Source organism: Phocoena phocoena, chromosome 4 (genome assembly GCF_963924675.1).
Source record: "Phocoena phocoena chromosome 4, mPhoPho1.1, whole genome shotgun sequence".
Taxonomy (NCBI): domain Eukaryota; kingdom Metazoa; phylum Chordata; class Mammalia; order Artiodactyla; family Phocoenidae; genus Phocoena; species Phocoena phocoena.
Window position 1 is genome coordinate 4,509,503 of NC_089222.1, and position 21,236 is coordinate 4,530,738.

The 21,236-nt window shown below is 42.6% G+C and overlaps 1 protein-coding gene across 4 annotated transcripts in view; it reads left to right on the top strand.

Annotated features, from left to right (window-relative positions):
- Positions 1-2,540, top strand: part of THRB (thyroid hormone receptor beta) — a 354,801-nt gene extending 352,261 nt beyond the window's left edge. For all 4 annotated transcript variants that reach the window (XM_065877090.1, XM_065877091.1, XM_065877093.1 and 1 more), the window contains one exon: positions 2,299-2,540. In XM_065877090.1, coding sequence (XP_065733162.1) covers positions 2,299-2,540 — 242 coding nt within the window. The remainder of the gene's footprint in view (positions 1-2,298) is intronic.
- The last annotated feature ends 18,696 nt before the right edge of the window (positions 2,541-21,236 follow it).

Genomic DNA, 21,236 nt, shown 5'->3' on the forward strand with positions numbered 1-21,236 from the left:
ATATGTCTTTGACTTAGTGATTTTGTTTTCTTCAGATAAATACCCAGAAGTGGGATTGTTGGGTCATATGGTATCTCTATTTTAACTTTTTGAGGAACCTCCATACTGTTTTCCACAGTGGTTGTACCAACTTACATTCCCCAAAATAGTGCATAAACGTTCCCTTGTTATTTTTCTTTTTGATAATAGCCATTCTGACAGGTATGAGGTGATATCTAATTGTGGTTTTGATTTGCATTTCCTTGATGATTAGTGATGCTGGGCCTCTTTTCATGTCCCTGTAGGCCACTGGTATGTCTTCTTTGGAAAAATGTCTATTCAGATCCTCTGCCCATGTTTCAGCTGGATTGGTTGGCTTTTTGCTATTGAGTTGTATGAGTTTTTTATATTTTTTGGATATTAACCCCTTATCAGATATATGATGTGAAAATATCTTCTCCCATTCAGTAAGTTGCCTTTTCATTTTGTTGATGGTTTCCTCTGCTGTGCAGAAGATTTCTGGTTTTACATAGTTCTCCTTGCTTATTTTTGCTTTTGGAGTCAAATCCAAAAAATCGTTACCAAGACCTAGGCCAGGTAGCTTACCACCTATGTTTTTCTAGGAGCTTTATGGTTTCAGGTCTTATATTCAAGTCTTTAATCCATTTTGAGCTAATTTTTGTATATGATATGAGACAGGGGTCCAGTCTCATACTTTTGCATGTGGCTATCCAGTTTTCCCAACACCATTTATTGAAGAGACTGTCCTTTCCCTGTTGTATATTCTTGGCTCCTCTGTCGTGAACTAACTGACCACATATGCATGGGTTTATTTCTAGGCCTTCTATTCTGTTCCATTGATCTATGTGTCCGTTTTTATGCTAATACCATACTGTTTTGATTACTATAACTTTGTAATATTATTGTAAATCAGAGAGTGTGACACCTCCAGCTCCGTTTTCCTTTCTCAAGATTGCTTTGGCTATTCGGGGTCTTTTATGTCTCCGTACAAATTCTGGCGTTGTTTAATCTATTTCTGTGAAAAATGCCATTGAATTTTGATAGGGTTTGCATTGAATCTGCAGATTGCTTTGAGTAGCATAGACATTTTAACAATATTAATTCTTCCAATCCACGAGCATGGGATATTATTCCACTATTTGTGTCTTCTTCAATTTCTTTCATCCGTGTCTTATAGTTTTCAGTGTATAGGTCTTTCACCTCCTTGGTTGAATTTATTCCTAGGTATTTTATTCTTTTTGATGCAGTTGGGAATGTTATCTGCAAATAGTGACAGTTTTACTTTTTCCTTTCCAATTTGGATGCCTTTAATTTCTTTTTCTTGCCTAATTGCTATGGATAGGACTGGTAATCCTATGCTGAATAAAAGTGGCAAGAGTGGGCATCCTTGTCTTGTCCTCTATCTTAGAAGAAAAGTTTTCAGCTTTTCATCATTTAGTATGATGTTAGCTGTGGGCTTGTCATATATGGCCTTTATTATGTTGAGGTACAGTCCCTCTGTACCCACTTTTGCAACCCAATCGTTTGCAGCCTAGATATTCCCCCGTCATCCAGCCTTCTTTTGACATCCTTCTATCATTTTTTTGAAACTGCCTTGATTCCTCTCCTACACCAGTGGTCCTCCCAAGACTTGGGGAGGTTTCCTGGGCTGTACATGGTCATGGTCTCCTCTAGCTCCAGCTTCCCACTGTGACTCTTCTCTGCACAGGGTGACCCTAGCGTCGCTCATGTCCCCTTTTCTTTTCATTTTAATTTCCCAAGACACCACCAACCCAGGGCTGCTACGGTAGCAACCGAAGGTATAAGGGACGGGAAGGTAAACAACTAAAATTTGATATCGTGCTGCTTTGTCTTCACCAGCGTTTCTTCCCATCGGACATTCCTCCTCTGGCATCCAGGCCTCCTGAGATCTTCGCAATCTCTTTTCACACCTCTCTCTTCTCTGCATTTCCATGCTTGTCAAAACCCTTCCTTATTATGCAGAGTATTTCAGCTCTCTAGGCAAGGCTTCTCTTTCTGTAGCCTAGGAGGGAGGCATCGCCCTTCAGACCCAAGGAGGTGATTTGTCTAAACTAGAGACATTTATCTGAACAAAGCACTGACTCGCTTCATGTAAGTTATGCCACTCCCTGGTATCTTGGTCCCTGATGCCCCAGAGTTCCTATAGCCTCCATGCCCATTCCTAGGAGTTGAAAGTCCCCAGATCAGCCCACTTCACATGAAAGGGCTTGAACTGGACCAGGCAAGCCGCCTCATTTCTGCCTCCAAATTAACCTCCATCTTCTTTCTTCCCCTCAGACCGCCCAGGGCTTGCCTGTGTTGAGAGAATAGAAAAATACCAAGATAGTTTCCTGCTGGCCTTTGAACACTATATCAATTACCGGAAACACCATGTGACTCACTTTTGGCCAAAACTCCTGATGAAGGTGACAGATCTGCGGATGATTGGAGCCTGCCATGCCAGCCGCTTCCTGCACATGAAGGTGGAATGCCCCACAGAACTCTTTCCCCCATTGTTCTTGGAAGTGTTTGAGGATTAGACTGACTCATTCTCATAATTCCAACAGCACTGCTGGGTGTCATTTCATTCCATTGCCTAGCTCTTTTTTTGTTTGTTCCATTATTTCTTTGTGTTGGGAGGGATTGTTTGGGGGAAAGGGGAGGTAGTCCTTGGCCTAGACATGGATGAAATTGCCCCTTGAATGCGGGTACTTGTAACTACTGCATTTTGTTCTCCAGTCCTTTGAATGCTTTGGAGGTTTTACAGTTGTGGAGGTGGCAGGGGACAATCATTAATTCACCAGCACCAAGCCATCACCAGCTCCCATCTGTCCCAGTCAGAGACTGGAGCAAGCAGAATGGTGCGGCAGAAGACTAAAGAAGACTTAAAACCAAGACAATATCGTCATCTTGAACCGATCCTGATTTCTGCAGCACTCAGATTAGCATGTTGCAGACCACCTTCGGTTAGACGTGGCTTTCAGCGTACTAGGGAAAGGTCTGAACACATTTTTATCTATTCAAGAGCATGCTGTTTTCAGCACTCTTTATTCTCTCTTAGCAGCCTAACCTGGAATGTATAGGAATATTTGTTTCCCAACAATTAGCTGTCCTTTCACTATAATTGTTATAATCCTGTGATTTAATTCGAGTTATACAAGGGCATGACTCAAAGATGTGCAGGTGTTTGACTGATTGAGGCCAACCAGGAAAATAATTTCTTTCAGTAAGCCCAAAGAAATTCGAAGTCTTCACGAATGTCAGTGACTCAACAGTTTCCAAAAATTCACCTGGTGTTACCTCATAGTACGAAGGCTTCTTACAGTTTAGGCTCAGAGAAAATTCCCACAAAAATCAAACCTACTTTACAGTGTTGTCGCTGTTCGGTGACATCTGACCCCTCACCTCCCAAACTCCTGAAATTATTCGGCCTGACTGCATCTCTGCTGAGCCGACAACACATCTCCCTATGGATCAACCCTTCTGACCAAGGAGCGATAACAAGCTGAAATCTAAGTCTTGTTCTGCAGGGATGCTGGGGAGAGATTAGTGCAGTTACGTTCTAAGTTGAAGGAAACGCAGCGCTCTTAGGGCCTCCTCTCATCCCGATGCTCTGAGGTTGCTTCCTTCTGGTCTTAGATCCTCAGGCTCTTTGCTTTACTCACAAGTGTGTCCTAGGCCCCTTTTCCCTCTGACTCCGAGGCTTGGCTCTCACCAAACAAAGCCTGGTGCGGCCACTGACCCTCTCTGTCCCTCTGATAGCCTTGCCCTGGAAGACACTCAGCAGGAAACACCTGTAGACCATGCACACGAACCCTCACTCACCCTCCCTGCCCAACCAGCCTCCCCAGTGACAAACGCTGGAGTAGGGTGTGCCCAGACGGCAAACGGTGCCCCTGGTCACTTCAATGTCAGAAGACGGGCAAAGGATATACCCATGCAATCGAATGTATCTCATTCTTCACTGGCATGGTAGACAGAAACTATTCCTCTGCCTACCTTGTGCTGCCTTATCCTGGAAGTATTTGGGAAAATAAGCCATATCAGTGAAACTTGCCTAAAAACCACATGGATTAATTCTTTTTTAACTAGCCCAGAAGCCAGGGTGCCTGAGTTCTAGTGTGTGCTGTCAAGTGGTAGATGTGTGACCTTGAGTCTTGGTTTTCTCACCTGATGAATAGGTCAGGAGCTCTAAAATCCTTCCCATCCTTAATACTGTACTAGTTTGGGGGACGGGAGAAGGGGGGATCAGGTTCTTTTAGTGGTTTCTTTCACATTCAAATTTCTAACTTTATTAGACAGAAATTGTGGCCCTCTTAACAGTTAAGGAAAGTATATGTGGTGTTGATTCAAAATAGGAATTTGACATACTTCTCATCAGTTATTTAGAGAAAGGCATGATGGCTTTGGGAAACGAAGAACAGCATTAAAAATCCCAAGTGTGACCAGAAATAATCTGGGAGGAAAATGATTTGTTTAAAGTGCTAAAGCAATTATACTGGCTTCTGGGGAGGCAAGAAAACAAGAACAGCACTATGGAACTTGCTAACCAGAGAAAGGAAATAGGTGGAGAGGTTGAAATTATGAACATGAAGTTCACGGGCAGACTACTGGCTTTGACTTATCTACAGTGTTTTGGTTCTGTTTCCTTAGGCAGCCTCTAGCCAGTCTCCTCAAGCCCTCATGTTAACATCTCAGCTCCCTCCGTTGACTCTCCTTGGAGAACTACTCTTTGAAACATAAGCGTTTCATCACCTTCTCTGCTCTGGGGCAACTCTGAGAAGCTTTTCAGGGTGGGGCAAGTTTTCCCTCTGAAGGGAAGGAGAGAAAAGCAAGCAGGGGGATCCTGGAGGTCCTCCTCGGTCAGCAAAGCTCCCCAGAAAAGTCCCCTCAGTTTGTCTGACAGAGATTCCCCAGTGCATCAGACACCCCCAGATTCAGTGTAGCTAACAGAGCCTGATCTAAAGCTGCACTGCAGTACTTTAGGGATTAACATGATTGGCCATTGGCCCAGCAGTTTGGTAGATCTACAGCCACCCAACCAGCCCCAAGTAAGTATGTTTGACCCTTGGCTCCCTACACGATTGCCTTAAACAGGCAAACCCCTGATCTAAAAATCTTGTCGAAGGCTGGCTACTTTATGCTGAGTAGGACAAGCCTTCAGGTACTTCAGGTTGAAAGGAAAGGCCATAAGGACTGAAAGCACAACCCCAGTGGTCAAGGTGACTCATTCCTTCTGTAACTGATTGAGGTACTCAGTGCACCTCAAGACTCCATCCTATAAAACTCGATTAGGAGGGATCTGCTCTGGATTATTTTAAACATTTTTTCTTATGTTGTCCAGACTTTCAAATCAAATGTGGACTGACTGAAACCCTTCCCAGCGGGGAGACATCCCAGTAGAGGAGAACACACCGTACAACTAGGATTCCTATTTATAAATCACTTAAATTTGGGGTGTCCGGTGTGTGTATGTATGTGTGTGTGTGTGTGTGTGTGTGTGTGTGTGACCCTCAAGTGTACTTTGCTCTTCAATTAGACGTTAAGCGTTTCTAGAAATAGTGACAAAAGTTAAGATCTCTTCTTCTTTACGATTCTGCTCAAAACACCACGTGCCACCTCCGAGCTTCTGCTAGTCACATGAGCCTCGGTCCTCAATGGCACACTTTGCCGTGTTGCTGCCTCAGCCCTGTGATGCCTCTCACCTGCGCCCCGAGAGACGCCTCTTCCACCTGCAGCGCGGTCATCGGACCGCCCAGCCCGGCTCCACCCCCGCGTCGCCTCTGAGTGAACAGGGGTGCAGGCTTGGTTCCTCCTCATCCCTAAACCCCCTCAGACCCAGCCTCCACGAACTGCGGATGCCCTCAAAGCATGTCACTGTCCGTGATACATTTTTATTCTATGGACCTCTAACCCATTCGTGTCATGTTGACCTTTTGCTGCATGAGTCATAAAATATGAAACTGGTCTCATGGTTTTTGAAACGTAGCCAGCATTTGTAAGGCTAAACCTTTTTCGTAAACTGAATTGAAGTGAATAACCAGGCCACAGTTCCTCTTCAAAAGGAGAACGCTTACAGACATTTGAATCTCGTTGTCCTTTCCAATGGCTACGGCATCAAGGTTCTAAAATAAGCTCGTAATTTTTCCTGTTATTTTAATAATATGGAAATATTAGCATAGTGTTTCTTTTGATAGGGACAGACTATAATCCATATTTAAATTTTATAGAGAAGAAATTTTATTGTACTGTGATGTAGATATTTATTATCCAGGTAAGGATTTGCCCGGTGTGTATTTTTTACAATTGAAACATTTTACTTTAATCTTTAAAAGAAAAATAAAAACTTTAAACACACACACACACACACACACACACACACACACAGACTAAGGGAAAAAAAGGTTTGGCCTTATCACAGAAGTTTTACTGTGCTGTACAAATGTTTGCAAATGCAAAAAGTGTGCATTTCTAGTGTGTTTCTACATTCATTAATGCCGCCTTCAAGAGCAATATCGTGCAGATACAATGCTGTTTGTGGCTTTCTGTTGCACAGTTAAAGCTGACCCACCTTATGCACAAGACAATCAGATCTAACTGTCCTCCTCAGGACGCAGGTGATACCCATGTACGTTACGGAGCACAAAGCAAGACAAAGGAAGACACTTTGATTACATGTGTATTGCTGACATAGAAGATGTCAGGGCATGCATGAGTTGACATTATGCCACCCCTTTCTTTTAGTTCTTCCTAATTGGCATTTTTCATCTGATTATAGAGCCAAATTAGTTATGAAGTCTTTCTTCAGAGAAAACACCTTTTATCCCCCATCATGTTTTCATGTCCTGAGAATCAGAAAAATTCAACAGAATAGGAAAAGATTTACAGTCATCGGAAGATTTGTTTTGCAAACGGTGTTAAGTGATATTGCTAGATCGGTAATATTTTTTTCAGCCTAAAACTCTATTGAAATCTGTGATCAAAATGTTTTAAACTATCCAAAATGAAAATTTGTATATTTGGGAAAAATGGATTTTTACATAGCTTTTGTATGCAGATATTAAATTGTAATTATGACTATAGCGGGCGTAGATAAACTCATAAGCTACAATTCTAAAAAAGAAAAAAAAGAAAAAGCTTATAACGGATATAATTTCCTGTCTCTTTCTTTAAATATTATTATTTTCTACATAAGCACGGGTTGCCCACTCTTCTCATCTCGCTGCTTCCAAAGGAAGGAAAACAGGGATGTAAGGGCATTTGTTTCATAAACATCCACTAGAATTAGCAGATTTTCTTGGGAGGAGGGCATGGGGGGATGGAGGGAAGTAAGAGGCTAATGGGAGATATCCTCTTTGGAAGGGGCCACAGAAATGGGGTGAGGAGGGAAGAGTGAAGTTTTTGCAGCTAAAGGAGTACATTCATCATTTTATCTCAAAATGTTCTAGAATATTATTAATGGAATTATCCTACCATCAGCTATCAATATATGTCTCAATCCCCAATCCTCTGAACACATGTGAGTTAGGACTCTTGCTGTGATTGAGTGGCAAAAAAAAGCACCTAATGGGAATATATAGTCCATAATATCTGGAAAGTCCAGGAGTGAGATGGCTTCAGGCATGGCTGGATCTGGGCACTTAGTATGTCAGGATGTGCCTCTTTTCATCCCTCTGTGCAGATTTCCCTTTGTACAAATTTCCTTCAGGTGGACTTCATGCTCACATAGCCTTTCCTCCTATGGTGGCCCCTGGTAGCTCCAAGATTAGCCTTCTAGCTCCAAACCAGTGGAAAGAGAGTTTCTCTTCCCCAACGGTTCCAGTGAAAATCCTGAGCCTACTCCTCATTGAGTCATGTGCCCATTCCTGAGCCAGTCACGGTGCCAGGGAGGACAGATATGCTAACTAGCTTAATCCTCTGAAATCCTGGAACTGGGTGGAGGAAAGAGGGATAACGAGCCCCATCTAAACTGGACCAAGGGTTGAGTCAGGAATGGTTCCTCAAAGAATATTCTAAGTCTTACTACTATAAGAAGTGGGAGGAACAGCAAGCAAGCAAAAGAACAACTGCCCACAGCAATGGTTCAGTCTGAAAGCACATCCATTTTTGATTCAGCAACAAGTCTCCAGAACAGAGAGGAAGCTCAGCACAATTTGGCCAGGTCGTGCAAGACCATCTTCTAAGGGGCCAGATGAACCACTGCATCTCCGGACGGTTCCCGTGCGACTGGGGAAATAATTCAGCTACCAGCTCAAAACACCATGGTTGCACACGCATGTACAACCAGGTTGTACACGCCTGGCCACAGAGCAGCTCTGGGGGTGTCTCTTGCTTCGGGAGCAAAAGCAATCCCCCAAGTGGAGAAAGTTCTCTCCACTCCCACAGCTGGGCACAGTCCATCTAGACTGGGTGACAGATCAGGTGACAAGTGGGGTGAAACAAATGGCCCAGGCCCTGGGCAGACAACCGGGGTTAGAGGATCTGCAGTGATCTGATACAGGGCTCCTCCCGCCAACAAGTTCTATGGCTGTCTGGAGAAGCGGCACCAATTCCAAAAGGGAATCGTGAAGCTCCACACACAGCCAAACCTATATTTCACTGTACCATGAATGTGGACGTATACAGGCTTTTAATTTAATATAAACTGATCATGTAAATTGTCCACTTGGCTACATTTCCTAAGAGTAGCTGAAAGAGCTCAATAGACCATTGATTTAATTAAATGATATTAGTTGTTCTTACAAGGCCAAATTTTTTTTCCATATAAATATCTAGCTGAATATTTTGTAGAAGCCAAGAGAATCTTTTTATTTTTTCCATACAAAACCTCACATTGGTGCACACATGTTTGGAATCAATACATATGAAAAGTGAAGTCAGGTGATGTGGCATGAAAACTCTTCTTTTTTAGGATAGACTGAAACAAAGCATCATCTTTATTTTCTTTTGACTTGTTTGCACTAATTGCAAGGAGGGAGGGCAGATGCACATAGAGTAAACCATCTTCAAGTTAGCAAGTTTGAAAACTCTTGTGCCCACACATCCCAACAGATATAGAGACGTGAGAAACACCCCTCAGTTTTACGCTGAACCCCACAAAGATGCGGTTTTTTGTGTTGTAGACATGCAGGTTTATTTGAATTCTAAGGAGTTTAAAATTTTCTGTATGGGCATCTTTAGCCTCGAAGAGAGGTTTGAGGATTTCTTTCCACTACCTGGAATCAAAGCCAAATAGGGTCCTTGTAACAATAAATTATTTCAAAAGATGAAGAACCCAAAACCAAGGATCGTTCATCGATATGTGAGCTGCTTTGTGAGAATCCAGTTGCACGCTTCAGAGAGTTCACCTTCATTTTCTCCAGTACTTTGGTACAAATAGCACTCATCATTTACTCTCCACTCCAGAATCCCAGCAGCCTTCCCAGAGGATGGGCTGGGTGTCGGTGCTGCCTTCCGGAATTCTCCACTGCCACAATGGAGTATATAAGAACAGCCCACCACGTAATGAACTCCTACTCAAAGTCAGGAATCATACTAGACCCTCTGTATTATACCTTTAATCCTCCAAGTAAACGCACAAAGTAGGTGTTAGTACCCTTATTTGACAGTGAGGAAATGGAGGCTCAGTGTGAATAAGCAACTCATCCAACATCACACAGTGACAAGCGTCAGAGCACATAGGGTCCCAAGATCGTATCCGTTTTACAACCTGCACTATTAAGACCAGCATAGACTTAGCTCCTGAAGAAAAAGCAAAGGCAACTCTGCTCTGGAAATGTTTACCATTCCCCTTCCAAAGAAGCTCCCCTACCCTAATGCAAAAAACACGCCCATCCTGAAGAACAGGCACCTGGCCTCTCATTAGGTGTTGTCTATTGCAAAATCACTCATTGGCGTTGCAACACGAAGAGTAATTTCTCTTGGCAGGACCTGTTTATAACCCAGCTGACTTCTAGAGGTGTCAGTCTAACAGGAGGACATTGTGTTTGGCTAAGCATTTGGGGGTCCGAGTGACCAGTTAAGTTTGGGGAGAGCCAAAGTTCTCTGCATAATGAAAGGAGAATTTACAGCAATGGAGGTTGAGGGGCTACAGAGAGGACACGGAGAAACACTTAAGATTCAAGATAGGGGCTTCCCTGGTGGCGCAGTGGTGAGAGTCCGCCTGCCGATGCAGGGGACACGGGTTCGTGCCCCGGTCCGGGAAGATCCCACAGGCCACGGAGCGGCTGGGCCCGTGAGCCGTGGCCGCTGAGCCTGCGCGTCCGGAGCCTGTGCTCCGCAACGGGAGAGGCCACAACAGTGAGAGGCCCACGTACCGCAAAAAAAAATAAGATTCAAGATAGGACGTCATGAGACAACTCTCTCAGCTTTAGATAATCAACTTAAAATTGTCAAATGCATGGTGCGGGTGAACTTCTTTTAGAAACAAATGAAAAGGGACATTCAGTTACCATCTTGATATGAAACAACAGAACCCCGGGTCAAAGGGGATCTTGATAATACATTATCCCAGAATTCATGGGGGTTCCTTTTTTTTTTTTTCCAGGCCCAAGGAGCACTATTTATTTATTAACATCTTTATTGGAGTATAATTGCTTCACAATGGTGTGTTAGTTTCTGCTTTATAACAAAGTGAATCATATACACATGATACATACATATGTTCCCATATCTCTTCCCTCTTGCGTCTCCCTCCCTCCCACCCTCCCTGTCCCACCCCTCTAGGTGATCACAAAGCACCGAGCTGATCTCCCTGTGCTATGCGACTGCTTCCCACTAGCTACCTATTTTACGTTTGGTAGTGTATATATGTCCATGCCACTCTCTCACTTTATCTAGTTTCAAAAAAATTGAAAGAACAGTTTTTCAATGCAATTTCACCTAGCTCCGAAGACAGGGCTCTAGCTGACATCTGGAAGATATATTTATTTAAGGCTGCACATAGACATGAGGATAAGTAACTAAATTGAAGGTCTTTGTGGAACTTTCCACAAGAAAGCAATAAAAGCCTCTTTTATCCAACTTTCACTCTTACCTGCAATTAAAGGAAGACAGCAAAAGTCTTAAACCAAATATTAGCAACCTAACCCAGATACGTTAGGGAGAAAATTTTTACAATACTGGTAACATCTGGGGCTTCCCTGGTGGCGCAGTGGTTAAGAATCTGCCTGCCAATGCAGGGGACACGGGTTCGAGCCCTGGTCTAGGAAGATCCCACATGCTGCGGAGCAACTAAGCCCGTGCGCCACAACTACCGATCCCGCACTCCTAGAGCCGGTGTTCCGCAACAAAGACGAGCCACCACAATGAGAAGCCCGCACACTGCAATGAAGAGTAGACCCCTCTCGCTGCAACTTGAGAAAACCCGCGTGCAGCAACAAAGACCATGCAGCCAAAAATTAATTAATTAAACAAAAATATATATTGGCAACGTCTGAAATGTCATGGGATTAGTATCAGGAATATACAGGTAGGTTTTCCAAATCAATAAGAGAAAGACATGAAATGCAATGGAAAAATAGAATAGTCACAGAAGGAGAAGCCCAACTGGCTAACAAGTATACAGAGAGATCCCCTACCTCACTAGTAACTGGAAATAGGAAAATCAACACCACTTTACCCACAGAAAATACCAAGTGTTAATAAGAATATGAGGAGATGAGGACCTCATCTCCTGCTGAAAGTGTCCATTTATCCTGCGGCCAGTGACTCTACACATAATTCCACTCCTGGCAACACACCCCAGACTCTCGCACGGATCTACAGGCATTGTCATCCGAGCATCCTAGACTTTTCAGTACCAGGGAGTTCAGGCTACGGAAGCGGAGAAGAATACTGGGTGGAGACCTTCCTATCATGGAAATCACCGTAGCATCAGCAACATTGAGCCAGACCTGCATACAGAAACCCGTATGAAACAAGACAGCACCATACCACTGATGTAAACCACAAACATATGCAAAGGAACTCCATATTTTTACGGGGAATCATATGTAACCAAGGACATATATCAAGCACATTAGACTGGGTGCCTACGTGGGAGACATGAGGAGAGAAAAAGAAAGAAAGCAGGAGTAGGGTCGCAACAGGCTGGTGTCTAAGCATCATGAAGTGGGAAGGCTGCTCATCTCAAGTCCTGCACCTGAGGTCCCGCTCCCTGAAACTGCCAGGCTTTACTCATCTCTTCACTATCTGTTCCATGAGTCACCCCTCTTACAGTATTTCCTAGGTGCTGATGGGCACTAAATGATAAATCCTGGTGAGGCACACAACCCACAGCTTCAGAACGCAGGAGATGAAAGCAGAGCTAGCCTGGAGATGATTAGGGGAAGAAAAGAGAGAAAGGGGTGAAGGTCCTGCTTAATAAATGGTCTTCCAGCTGCCAAGCCTATTTTCCAGTGAACTCTCATGTGAAACTCCAAAACGTGAGAAAAGAGACAAGGCTCTGGTTAAACAGCTCTGTCCGTTCAGCCATCCCAAATCCCCAAAGCAAATCTGTCTCTAAGGATTCCCTAAATCTGCATCAGATTTCCGGAAACCTCTGATCTAGAAACCCTTGCATTATAAGCCAAGTCTGGAGGGAGGCATGGCAGGGTCAACTTTATTTAAAGGGCCAGGGTAGAGCCACTAATTCTCCTTAACAAGAAGCAACAGTCTACAGAGACACAGGCCTGGACCTAAGGATGAGCCTCCTGGGACAGGAATGGGAAACCTGAGAGATGGTCTCTTGCGGCCACTGCTTCTGCTCTATCTTTTTAAACCAAAATTAACACACCTCTTTCATTTTTCTGAGTCTGGAACTGATATTCTATTTGTTTGTGCCACGTAAGCAGGTTAAGCAAATTTAAACTAAAATATTTCTGTTTCTTTTGAGTGCCTCTAATTCGGAGGGCTTATGAACCGGGAACCAAACCGTTTCGAATGGGGACATGATCCAAATGGAGAACAGTTAGCCTGCAGAAGACGTGAGACAGCATTCTAGCTCGCATGCAAGACACCTACCAGGTGGAACAGGAAGTCAACTTGTTCCGCGTTGCTTCCAAAGAGTGCAGCCAGAACGAATGAATGGAAATTACTCAGAAGTTAACGCTGGCCCAGAAGAAGAAAGAATGATGTCACAGTTGAACTGTCTAAAGTAGAAATGGAGAGGACCCCACCACTCAAGGGGCTCAAGCCAAAACTACACTCTCATCTGACGAAGACTAGAAGGGTCAAAGCCAGTGACCTCTCAGACCTCTGCTCCACCCCCGGGCCACATCATGACCGCGTCCTAGAGGGCCTGCTCTTCACACCTGCTCGGTTTCTAAGCTTCCTTAAAACTATATTTCAGGTTCTCCGCAAGGAAACACGTGGGATGAACCTCAGTTAGACATGACTTCTGGTGCCACTTACTTTGAATGTATAATCATCCCCTGCAAAAGCAGACGAGCCAGTAAAATAAAGTCTACCATCTGTCTCTCCATGTTTTTTTTCAACAATCATCCTACTAGCTCCGGAGAAAACCTTCTCTGTGCAGCCACGAATCAGTCAGGCTGATTTGAAACGATCACCAGAGAGAATAAGGTGCCAGAGTCAAAGAGCAACTCTAAAGTGAGAAAAAATACAGCAAATAAATTCTAGGATCGCCTGACACGCTGGGAACATTATGTTGCCAGGGGTTCATCATCATTATGCTGAATACAACAGTCATTATTAAGCATCTCCATCAAAACATTAATCTTGATTTAACTGAATCTGGTTGAGACTCTGCACACTGGTTGTTTGCCCAGGCACGAATTTATCTTGACCAAAATTAGTCTTAATCAGCTTGGCTTGAGTAATAATGTGGCCAAAAACCATAGCCAGTAGACAGCTTGAGAGGCTTCTCCAGCAATTCATAGATCAGAGAAGAGCAGAACTTTGAAAAATGACTTTGCAAGGAGTTGACACCTCTCCTGCATCTCAGAACACCATGACTCAGTCCAAGCAGTGTTAGCAAAAGCCATGGTTGCCCGCTGCGGAAAGGTTTCCGGGGAGTGAAGAGTGCACGACAGACAGTCAGGGCAGGAGGTCTGGACTACGTTGAAGGTCTGCTGTTGGCACTGTTTCTTCTGCGTGCTGCCTTGTGAGATTCAGAGCTAAGAAGATGGCTAATTTTGAACATCTGTCAAAAGCGGTCATGGTTAGATTCTGACCACTCCAAATCACGGTGGATTACGAGCAAGACTAAAAATGTGCTGGTGCAACTTTTTCCTTCAAAAAAGCAATTACAAGTCGCACGTTTACAAGGATAGGTGACATCTAGTTTGTCACAAAAACATTTCAATTGCAATCAGATCCATCTTTCCCAGGAATCCCTTCATTTCACATCCAAGGGCTGGCTTCTTTGGCTCCAGAAATGAGACCACACTCTCCCTGAAAACATGCACAGATATATCTCACACAGACAGACGGGGAAACTGGGGCGGGAGGAGCGAATAAGCAGCATCACAATTCGAAACGTATGGTGTCTGTGGCGTATAAATATAAAACTGCTGACCCCAGACATTCAAAGAATGTCTATTCCGGACTTCCCTGGCGGTCCAGCGGTCAAGACTCCGCGCTTCCGCTGCAGGGGCACGGTTCGATCCCTGGTCGGGGAAGATCCCGCACGCCGCAGGGTGCAGCCAAAAAAAAAAAAAAAAAAAGGAGAAAAGAAAGTCTATTCTTAACTTGAACCCAAGTATCCCTGGGGTTGCTGAGGACATAGTTTCAGAAGTAAACAAATTTTTATTTTAAAAAGTTTTCATTTCTGGTTTCATTCCAAAAGTAATTTTTAAACTTCTCATAGGGGCTTCCCTGGTGGCGCAGTGATTAAGAACCCGCCTGCCAATGCAGGGGACACGGGTTCGAGCCCTGGTCCAGGAAGATCCCACATGCCATGGAGCAACTGGGCCCGTGGGCCATGGCCGCTGAGCCTGCGCTCTAGAGCCCACGAGCCACAACTACTGGCCTGCACTCTAGAGCCCATGGGCCACAACTACTGAGCCCAGGAGCCACAACTACTGAGCCTGCGCTCTAGAGCCCACGAGCCACAACTACTGAGCCTGTGCACCACAACTACTGAGCCCATGTGCCTAGAGCCCGTGCTCCACAACAAGAGAAGCCACCACAGTGAAAAGCCCACGTGCCGCAACTAGAGAAAGTCTGCGCAAAGCAACGAAGACCCAATGCAGCCAAAAATAAATAAATAAATAAATTTTTAAAAGAAAACTTCTCATAAAGCATAGTTTTGATCATCCAGATCAGCTCAAAACCAAATAAGAAGTTTCAATTATTCATTTGCATTCATGTTTATAATACCTTTGATGTCAGATGATAATACTTTAATTGTTGCAAGATAATTAGGACCAAAAAAAAGCAGATTTACTACGTAAATGATGCAGTCACAACAAAACCCATAGCGTCATGGCTTACTGGCCCGTGAAGGGTTTGGCAGTGGTCAAGGAAAAAAAAGTAGCGGGCAACGTCAGTTACTGCGATTGAGGATAGAGTCCAGGCTTCCCAGATCTGGGGCAGGTGAGAAGGATCAGACAGGTATTTGGCACATATACAGGTAAATTTCTTAAAAGAAAATGCATCGCAGTCTTAATTGTATTTTTCCATTAATTATTAAAAGCAAAGCAGTTGCTTTGTCAGTGAAGGGAGTGAAGATATTTGCAATCATTTCCCCGAGGTGTCTTTATTCCACCTTGTGCCATAGGTGAGGTAATCTAAAACAAGGCAGGTTTTCTTGCCTGAGGCTAAAACACATTTCCTTGATTGTTGAAGGGAGACCAGAAATGAAATGCGTTCAGACTCTGATGGATCCTGAGAAGAAATCCTGCACCTGTCCCATCTAGGAGCCCAAAGTAGGAACAGAAACTGCAGTTAAGTTTGGGGCAACCAGAGCAGAGAGGACTTGGCCTCCCATTCTTGAACAAAGGTGATAAAGTCAGCAAGACCCCACGGGAGAAATGGTTGTGTGTGGACGAGTTCCCCAAGCCTAAAAGTAACAAAGAAGTGGCTGGACCATTTTGTAAGGTTGAGAGAGGCCCCAAAGTAGCCTGAGTTTAAATAATGCCGCCACAAAATTTCCCATAGTCCAATGTGACACAGGAGCAGTAGAATCATCGCTGGCACAGTGTACCTAAGAATGGCACAGAAACCAGCTGAGAGTGAGAGAGAGAGATTGACTGGAAACAGCTTGGAGTGAGGGCCCCTGCCGGGCCTGCATGGACCAGCAATGGAGCAGTGGAGGCCTCAGCTGACTGTGGACTGAGGGCAACACAGACCAGCTGCCCCGCCCAGGACTTGACACCATAATGGAGTTATTCTCCAGTGTTATCGGGTGTCAGGATTACCCAGAGAGCTTGCTAATGCACACATTTAGGGGCCCCGCCCCCAGAGTTCCTGATTCAGCAGGTCTGGGATGGGGACTGAGAATCTGCATTTCTAACACATTCTCAGGTCACGCTGATGTGGCCTCGGGACCGCACTTGGAAAATCACTGCTAGGATGCACCCGAACCCCCTAACTTAGTGAAACCCAGATATAAGTGGGAAATCCCAGAGCTCATACAAATGTGTATACGTATGGGAAGATACTGACATTTCTCATACACCTGCACATGGGAACTAAGATTTGCATCCATCACAGAGATACGGGCAAATAGTTTCCTAAATCTCTACTTGATTATTTTCTCCTCTGGAAAGTATCACTTCCTATTCTATTGCAGCACTGAATAGAATTCTTAAATATACCCAGTAATATGTTAGTGATTTATTTCTTCAACACTTAATGAAATCAAGGTCATTGGTGTTGGAACCCACTGTCTAAAGTATTCTAAATAAATTACAGACAGGATAGCAATGATTATTTTTTTAATAGATCTTTATTGGAGTATAATTTCTTCACAATACTGTGTTCGTTTCTGTTGTACAACAAAAGTGAATCAGCCATATGCATACATATGTCCCCATATCTCCTCCCTCTTGAGCCTCTTCCCACCCTCCCTATCCTACCCCTCTAGGTCATCGTAAAACATCAAGCTGATCTCCCTGTGCTATGCTGCTGCTTCCCACTAGCTAACTATTTTACATTTGGTAGTGTATATATGTCGATGCTACTCTCACTTCACCCCAGCTTCCCCCTCCACCCCCCGGGGTCCTCAAGTCCATTCTCTGTGTCTATGTCTTTATTCCTGCCCTGCCACTAGGTTCATCAGTACCTTTTTTTTTTTTTTAGGATTCCATATATATGTGTTAGCGTACGGTATTTGTTTTTCTCTTTCTGACTTACTTCACTCTGTGTGACAGACTCTAGGTCCATCCACCTCACTACAAATAACTCAATTTCATTCCTTTTTATGGCTGAGTAATATTCTATTGTATGTATGTGATATGTACCACATCTTCTTTATCCATTCATCTGTCAGTGGACATTTAGGTTGCTTCCATGTCCTGGCCATTGTAAACAGTGTTGCAGTGAACATTGTGGTACATGTCTCTTTTTGAATTATGGTTTTCTGAGGGTATATGCCCAGTAGTGGGATTGCTGGGTCATATGGTAGTTCTATTTTTAGTTTTTTAAGGACCCTCCATACTGCTCTCCATAGCGGTTGTATCAGTTTACATTCCCCCAACAGTGCAGGAGGGTTCCCTTTTCACCACACCCTTTCCAGCATTTATTGGTTCTAGATTTTTGATGATGGTCATTCTGACTGGTGAGAGGTGATAGCTCATTGTAGTTCTGATTTGCATTCTCTAATAATTAGTGATGTTGAGAGTCTTTTCATGTACCTCTTGACCAATCTATATGTCTTCTTTGGTGAACTGTCTATTTAGGTCTTCCACCCATTTTTTAACTGGATTGTTTGTTTTTTTTGATATTGAGTTCCATGAGCTGTTTGTATATTTTGGAGATTAATCCTTTGTCCGTTGTTTCCTTTGCAAATGTTTTCTCCCATTTGGAAGGTTGCCTTTTTGTCTTGTTTGTGGTTTCCTTTGCTGGGCAAAAGCTTTTAAGTTTCATTAGGTCTGGTTTGTTTACTTTCGTTTTTATTTCCATTACTCTAGGAATCAAAAAAGACTTGCTGTGGTTTATGTCAAAGAGTGTTTTTCCTATGTTTTCCTCTAAGAGTTTTATAGTGTCTCATCTTACATTTAGGTCTTTAATCCATTTGGAGTTTATTTTTGTGTATGGTGTTAGGGAGTGTTCTAATTTCATTCTTTTACAGGTAGCTGTCTAGTTTTCCCAGCACCACTTATTGAAGAGGCTGTCTTTTCTCCATTGTATCTTCTAGCCTCCTTTGTCATAAATTAGATGGCCACATGTGGGTGGATTTATCTCTGGGCTTTCTATCCTGTACCATTGATCTATATTTCTGTTTTTGTGGCAGTACCATACTGTCTTGATTACTGTAGCTTTGTAGTATAGTCTGAAGTCCAGGAGCCTGATTCCTCCAGCTCCATTTTTCTTTCTCAAGATTGCTTTGGCTATTCAGGGTCTTTTGTGTTTCCATACGAATTGTAAAATTTTTTGTTCTAATTCTGTGAAGAATGCCATTGGTAGTTTGATAGGGATTGCACTGAATCTGTAGATTACTTTGGGTAGTACAGTCGTTTTCACAATATTGATTCTTCCAATCCAAGAACATGGTATATTTCTCCATCTGTTTATGTCATCTTTGATTTCTTTCATTAGTGTTTTATAGTTTTCTGAGTACAACCCTTTCGCCTCTTTAGGTAGGTTTATTCCTAGGTATTTTATTCTTTTTGTTGCCATGGTAAATGGGATTGTTTCCTTAATTACTCTTTCTGATTTTTCGTTGTTAGTGTATAGGAATGCCAGAGATTTCTGTGCGTTAATTTTGTATCCTGCAACCTTACCAAATTCATTGATTAGTTCTAATAGTTTTCTGATGGCATCTTTAGCATTTTCTATGTATAGTATCATGTCATCTGCAAACAGTGACAGTTTTACTTCTTCTTTTCAAATTTGTATTCCTTTTATTTCTTTTTCTTCTCTGATTGCCGTGGCTAGGACTTCCAAAACTATGTTGAAAAAGAGTGGTGAGAGTGGACATCCTTGTCTTGTTCCTGATCTTAGTGGAAATGCTTTCAGTTTTTCACCAATGAGTATGATGTTTGCTGTGGGTCTGTCACATATGGCCTTTTTTATGTTGAGGTAGGCTCCCTCTATGCCCATTTTCTGGAGAGTTTTTATCAGAAATGGGTGTTGAATTTTGTCAAAAGCTTTTTCTGCATCTATTCAGATGATCACATGGTTTTTATTCCTTAATTTGTTAATATGGTGTATCACATTGATTGATTTGTGTATACTGAAGAATCCTTGCATCCCTGGGATAAATCCCACTTGATCATGGTGTATGATCCTTTCAATACATTGTTGGATTCTGTTTGCTAGTATTTTGTTCAGGATTTTTGCATCTATGTTCATCAGTGATATTGGTCTATAATTTTCTTTTTTGTGGTATCTTTTTCTGGTTTTGGTATCAGGGTGGTGGTGGCTTTGTAGAATGAATTTGAGAGTGTTCCTCTCTCTGCAATTTTTTGGAAGAGTTTGAGAAAGATCGGTGTTAGCTCTTCTCTAAACATTTGATAGAATTCACCTGTGAAGCCATCTGGTCCTGGACTTTTGTTTGTTGGAAGATTTTTAATTACAGTTTCAATTTCATTACTTGTGATAGGTCTGTTTATATTTTCTAATTCTTCCTGGTTCAGTCTTGGAAAATTGGATCTTTCCAAGAATTTGTCTATTTCTTCATGGCTGTCCATTTTACTCACATATGGTTGTTTGTAGTAGTCTCTTATAATCCTTTGTATTTCTGCAGTGTCGGTTGTGATTTCTCCTTTTTCATTTCTAATTTTATTGATTTCTGTCCTCTCCCTTTTTTTCTTGGTGAGTCTGGCTAAGGGTTTATCAATATTTTTTATCTTCTCAAAGAACCAACTTTTAGTTTTCCTGATCTTTGCTATTGTTTTGTTTCTATCTCATTTATTTCTGCTCTGATCTTTATGATTTCTTTCCTTCTACTGACTTTGGGTTTTCTCTGTTCTTCTTTCTATAGTTGCTTTAGATGTAGGGTTAGATTGTTTATTGGAGGTTTTTCTTGTTTCTTGAGGTGAGATTGAATTGCTATAAATTTCCCTCTTAGAACTGATTTTGCTGCATCCTATAGGTTTTGGGTCATTGTGTTTTCATTGTCATTTGTTTCTATGTATTTTTTTAATTTCTTTTTTGATTTCTTCAGTGATCTCTTGGTTATTTAGTAGCGCACTGCTTAGCCTCCGTGTATTTGTGGTTTTTACAGTTTTTTTCCTGTACCTGATTTCCAATCTCATAGCGTTGTAGTCAGAAAAGATGCTTGATACAATTTCAATTTTCTTAAATTTTCCAAGGCTTGATTTGTGACCCAAGATGTGATCTATCCTGGAGAATGTTCTGTATGCACTTGAGAAGAAAGTGTATTCTGCCACTTTTGGGTGGAATGTTCTATACATATCAGTTAAATCTATCTGTTCTAACAATGTTCATTGAAGCACTATTTACAAGAGACAGGACATGGAAGCAAGGTTAAGTGTCCATCGACAGATGAATGGATAAAGAAGATGTGACACATATATACAATGGAATATTACTCAGCCATAAAAAGAAATGAAATTAAGTTATTTGCAGTGAGGTGGATGGACCTAGAGACTCTCCTACAGAGTGAAGTCAGAAAGAGAAAAACAAATACCGTATGCTAACACATATATATGGAATCTAAAAAAAAAAAAAAAAAAAAGGTTCTTCAGAACCTAGCAGCAGGACAGGAATAAAGACGCAGATGTAGGGAATGAACTTGAGGACACGGGGAGGGGGACGGGTAAGCTGGGACAAAGTGAGAGAGTGGCATGGACATATATACACTACCAAATGTAACATAGATACCTAGTGGGAAGCAGCCGCATGGCACAGGGAGATCAGCTCTGTGCTTTGTGTCCACCTAGAGGGATGGGATATGGAGGGTGGGGAGGGAGACGCAGGAAGGAGGAGAGATGGGAATCTATGTATATGTATAGCTGATTCACTTTGTTATACAGCAGAAACTAACACACCATTGTAAAGCAATTATACTCCAATAAATTTGTTTAAAAAAAATCTATCTGGTCTATTCTGTCATTTAAAGCTTGTGTTTCCTTACCTATTTTCTGTCTGGATGATCTGTCCATTGG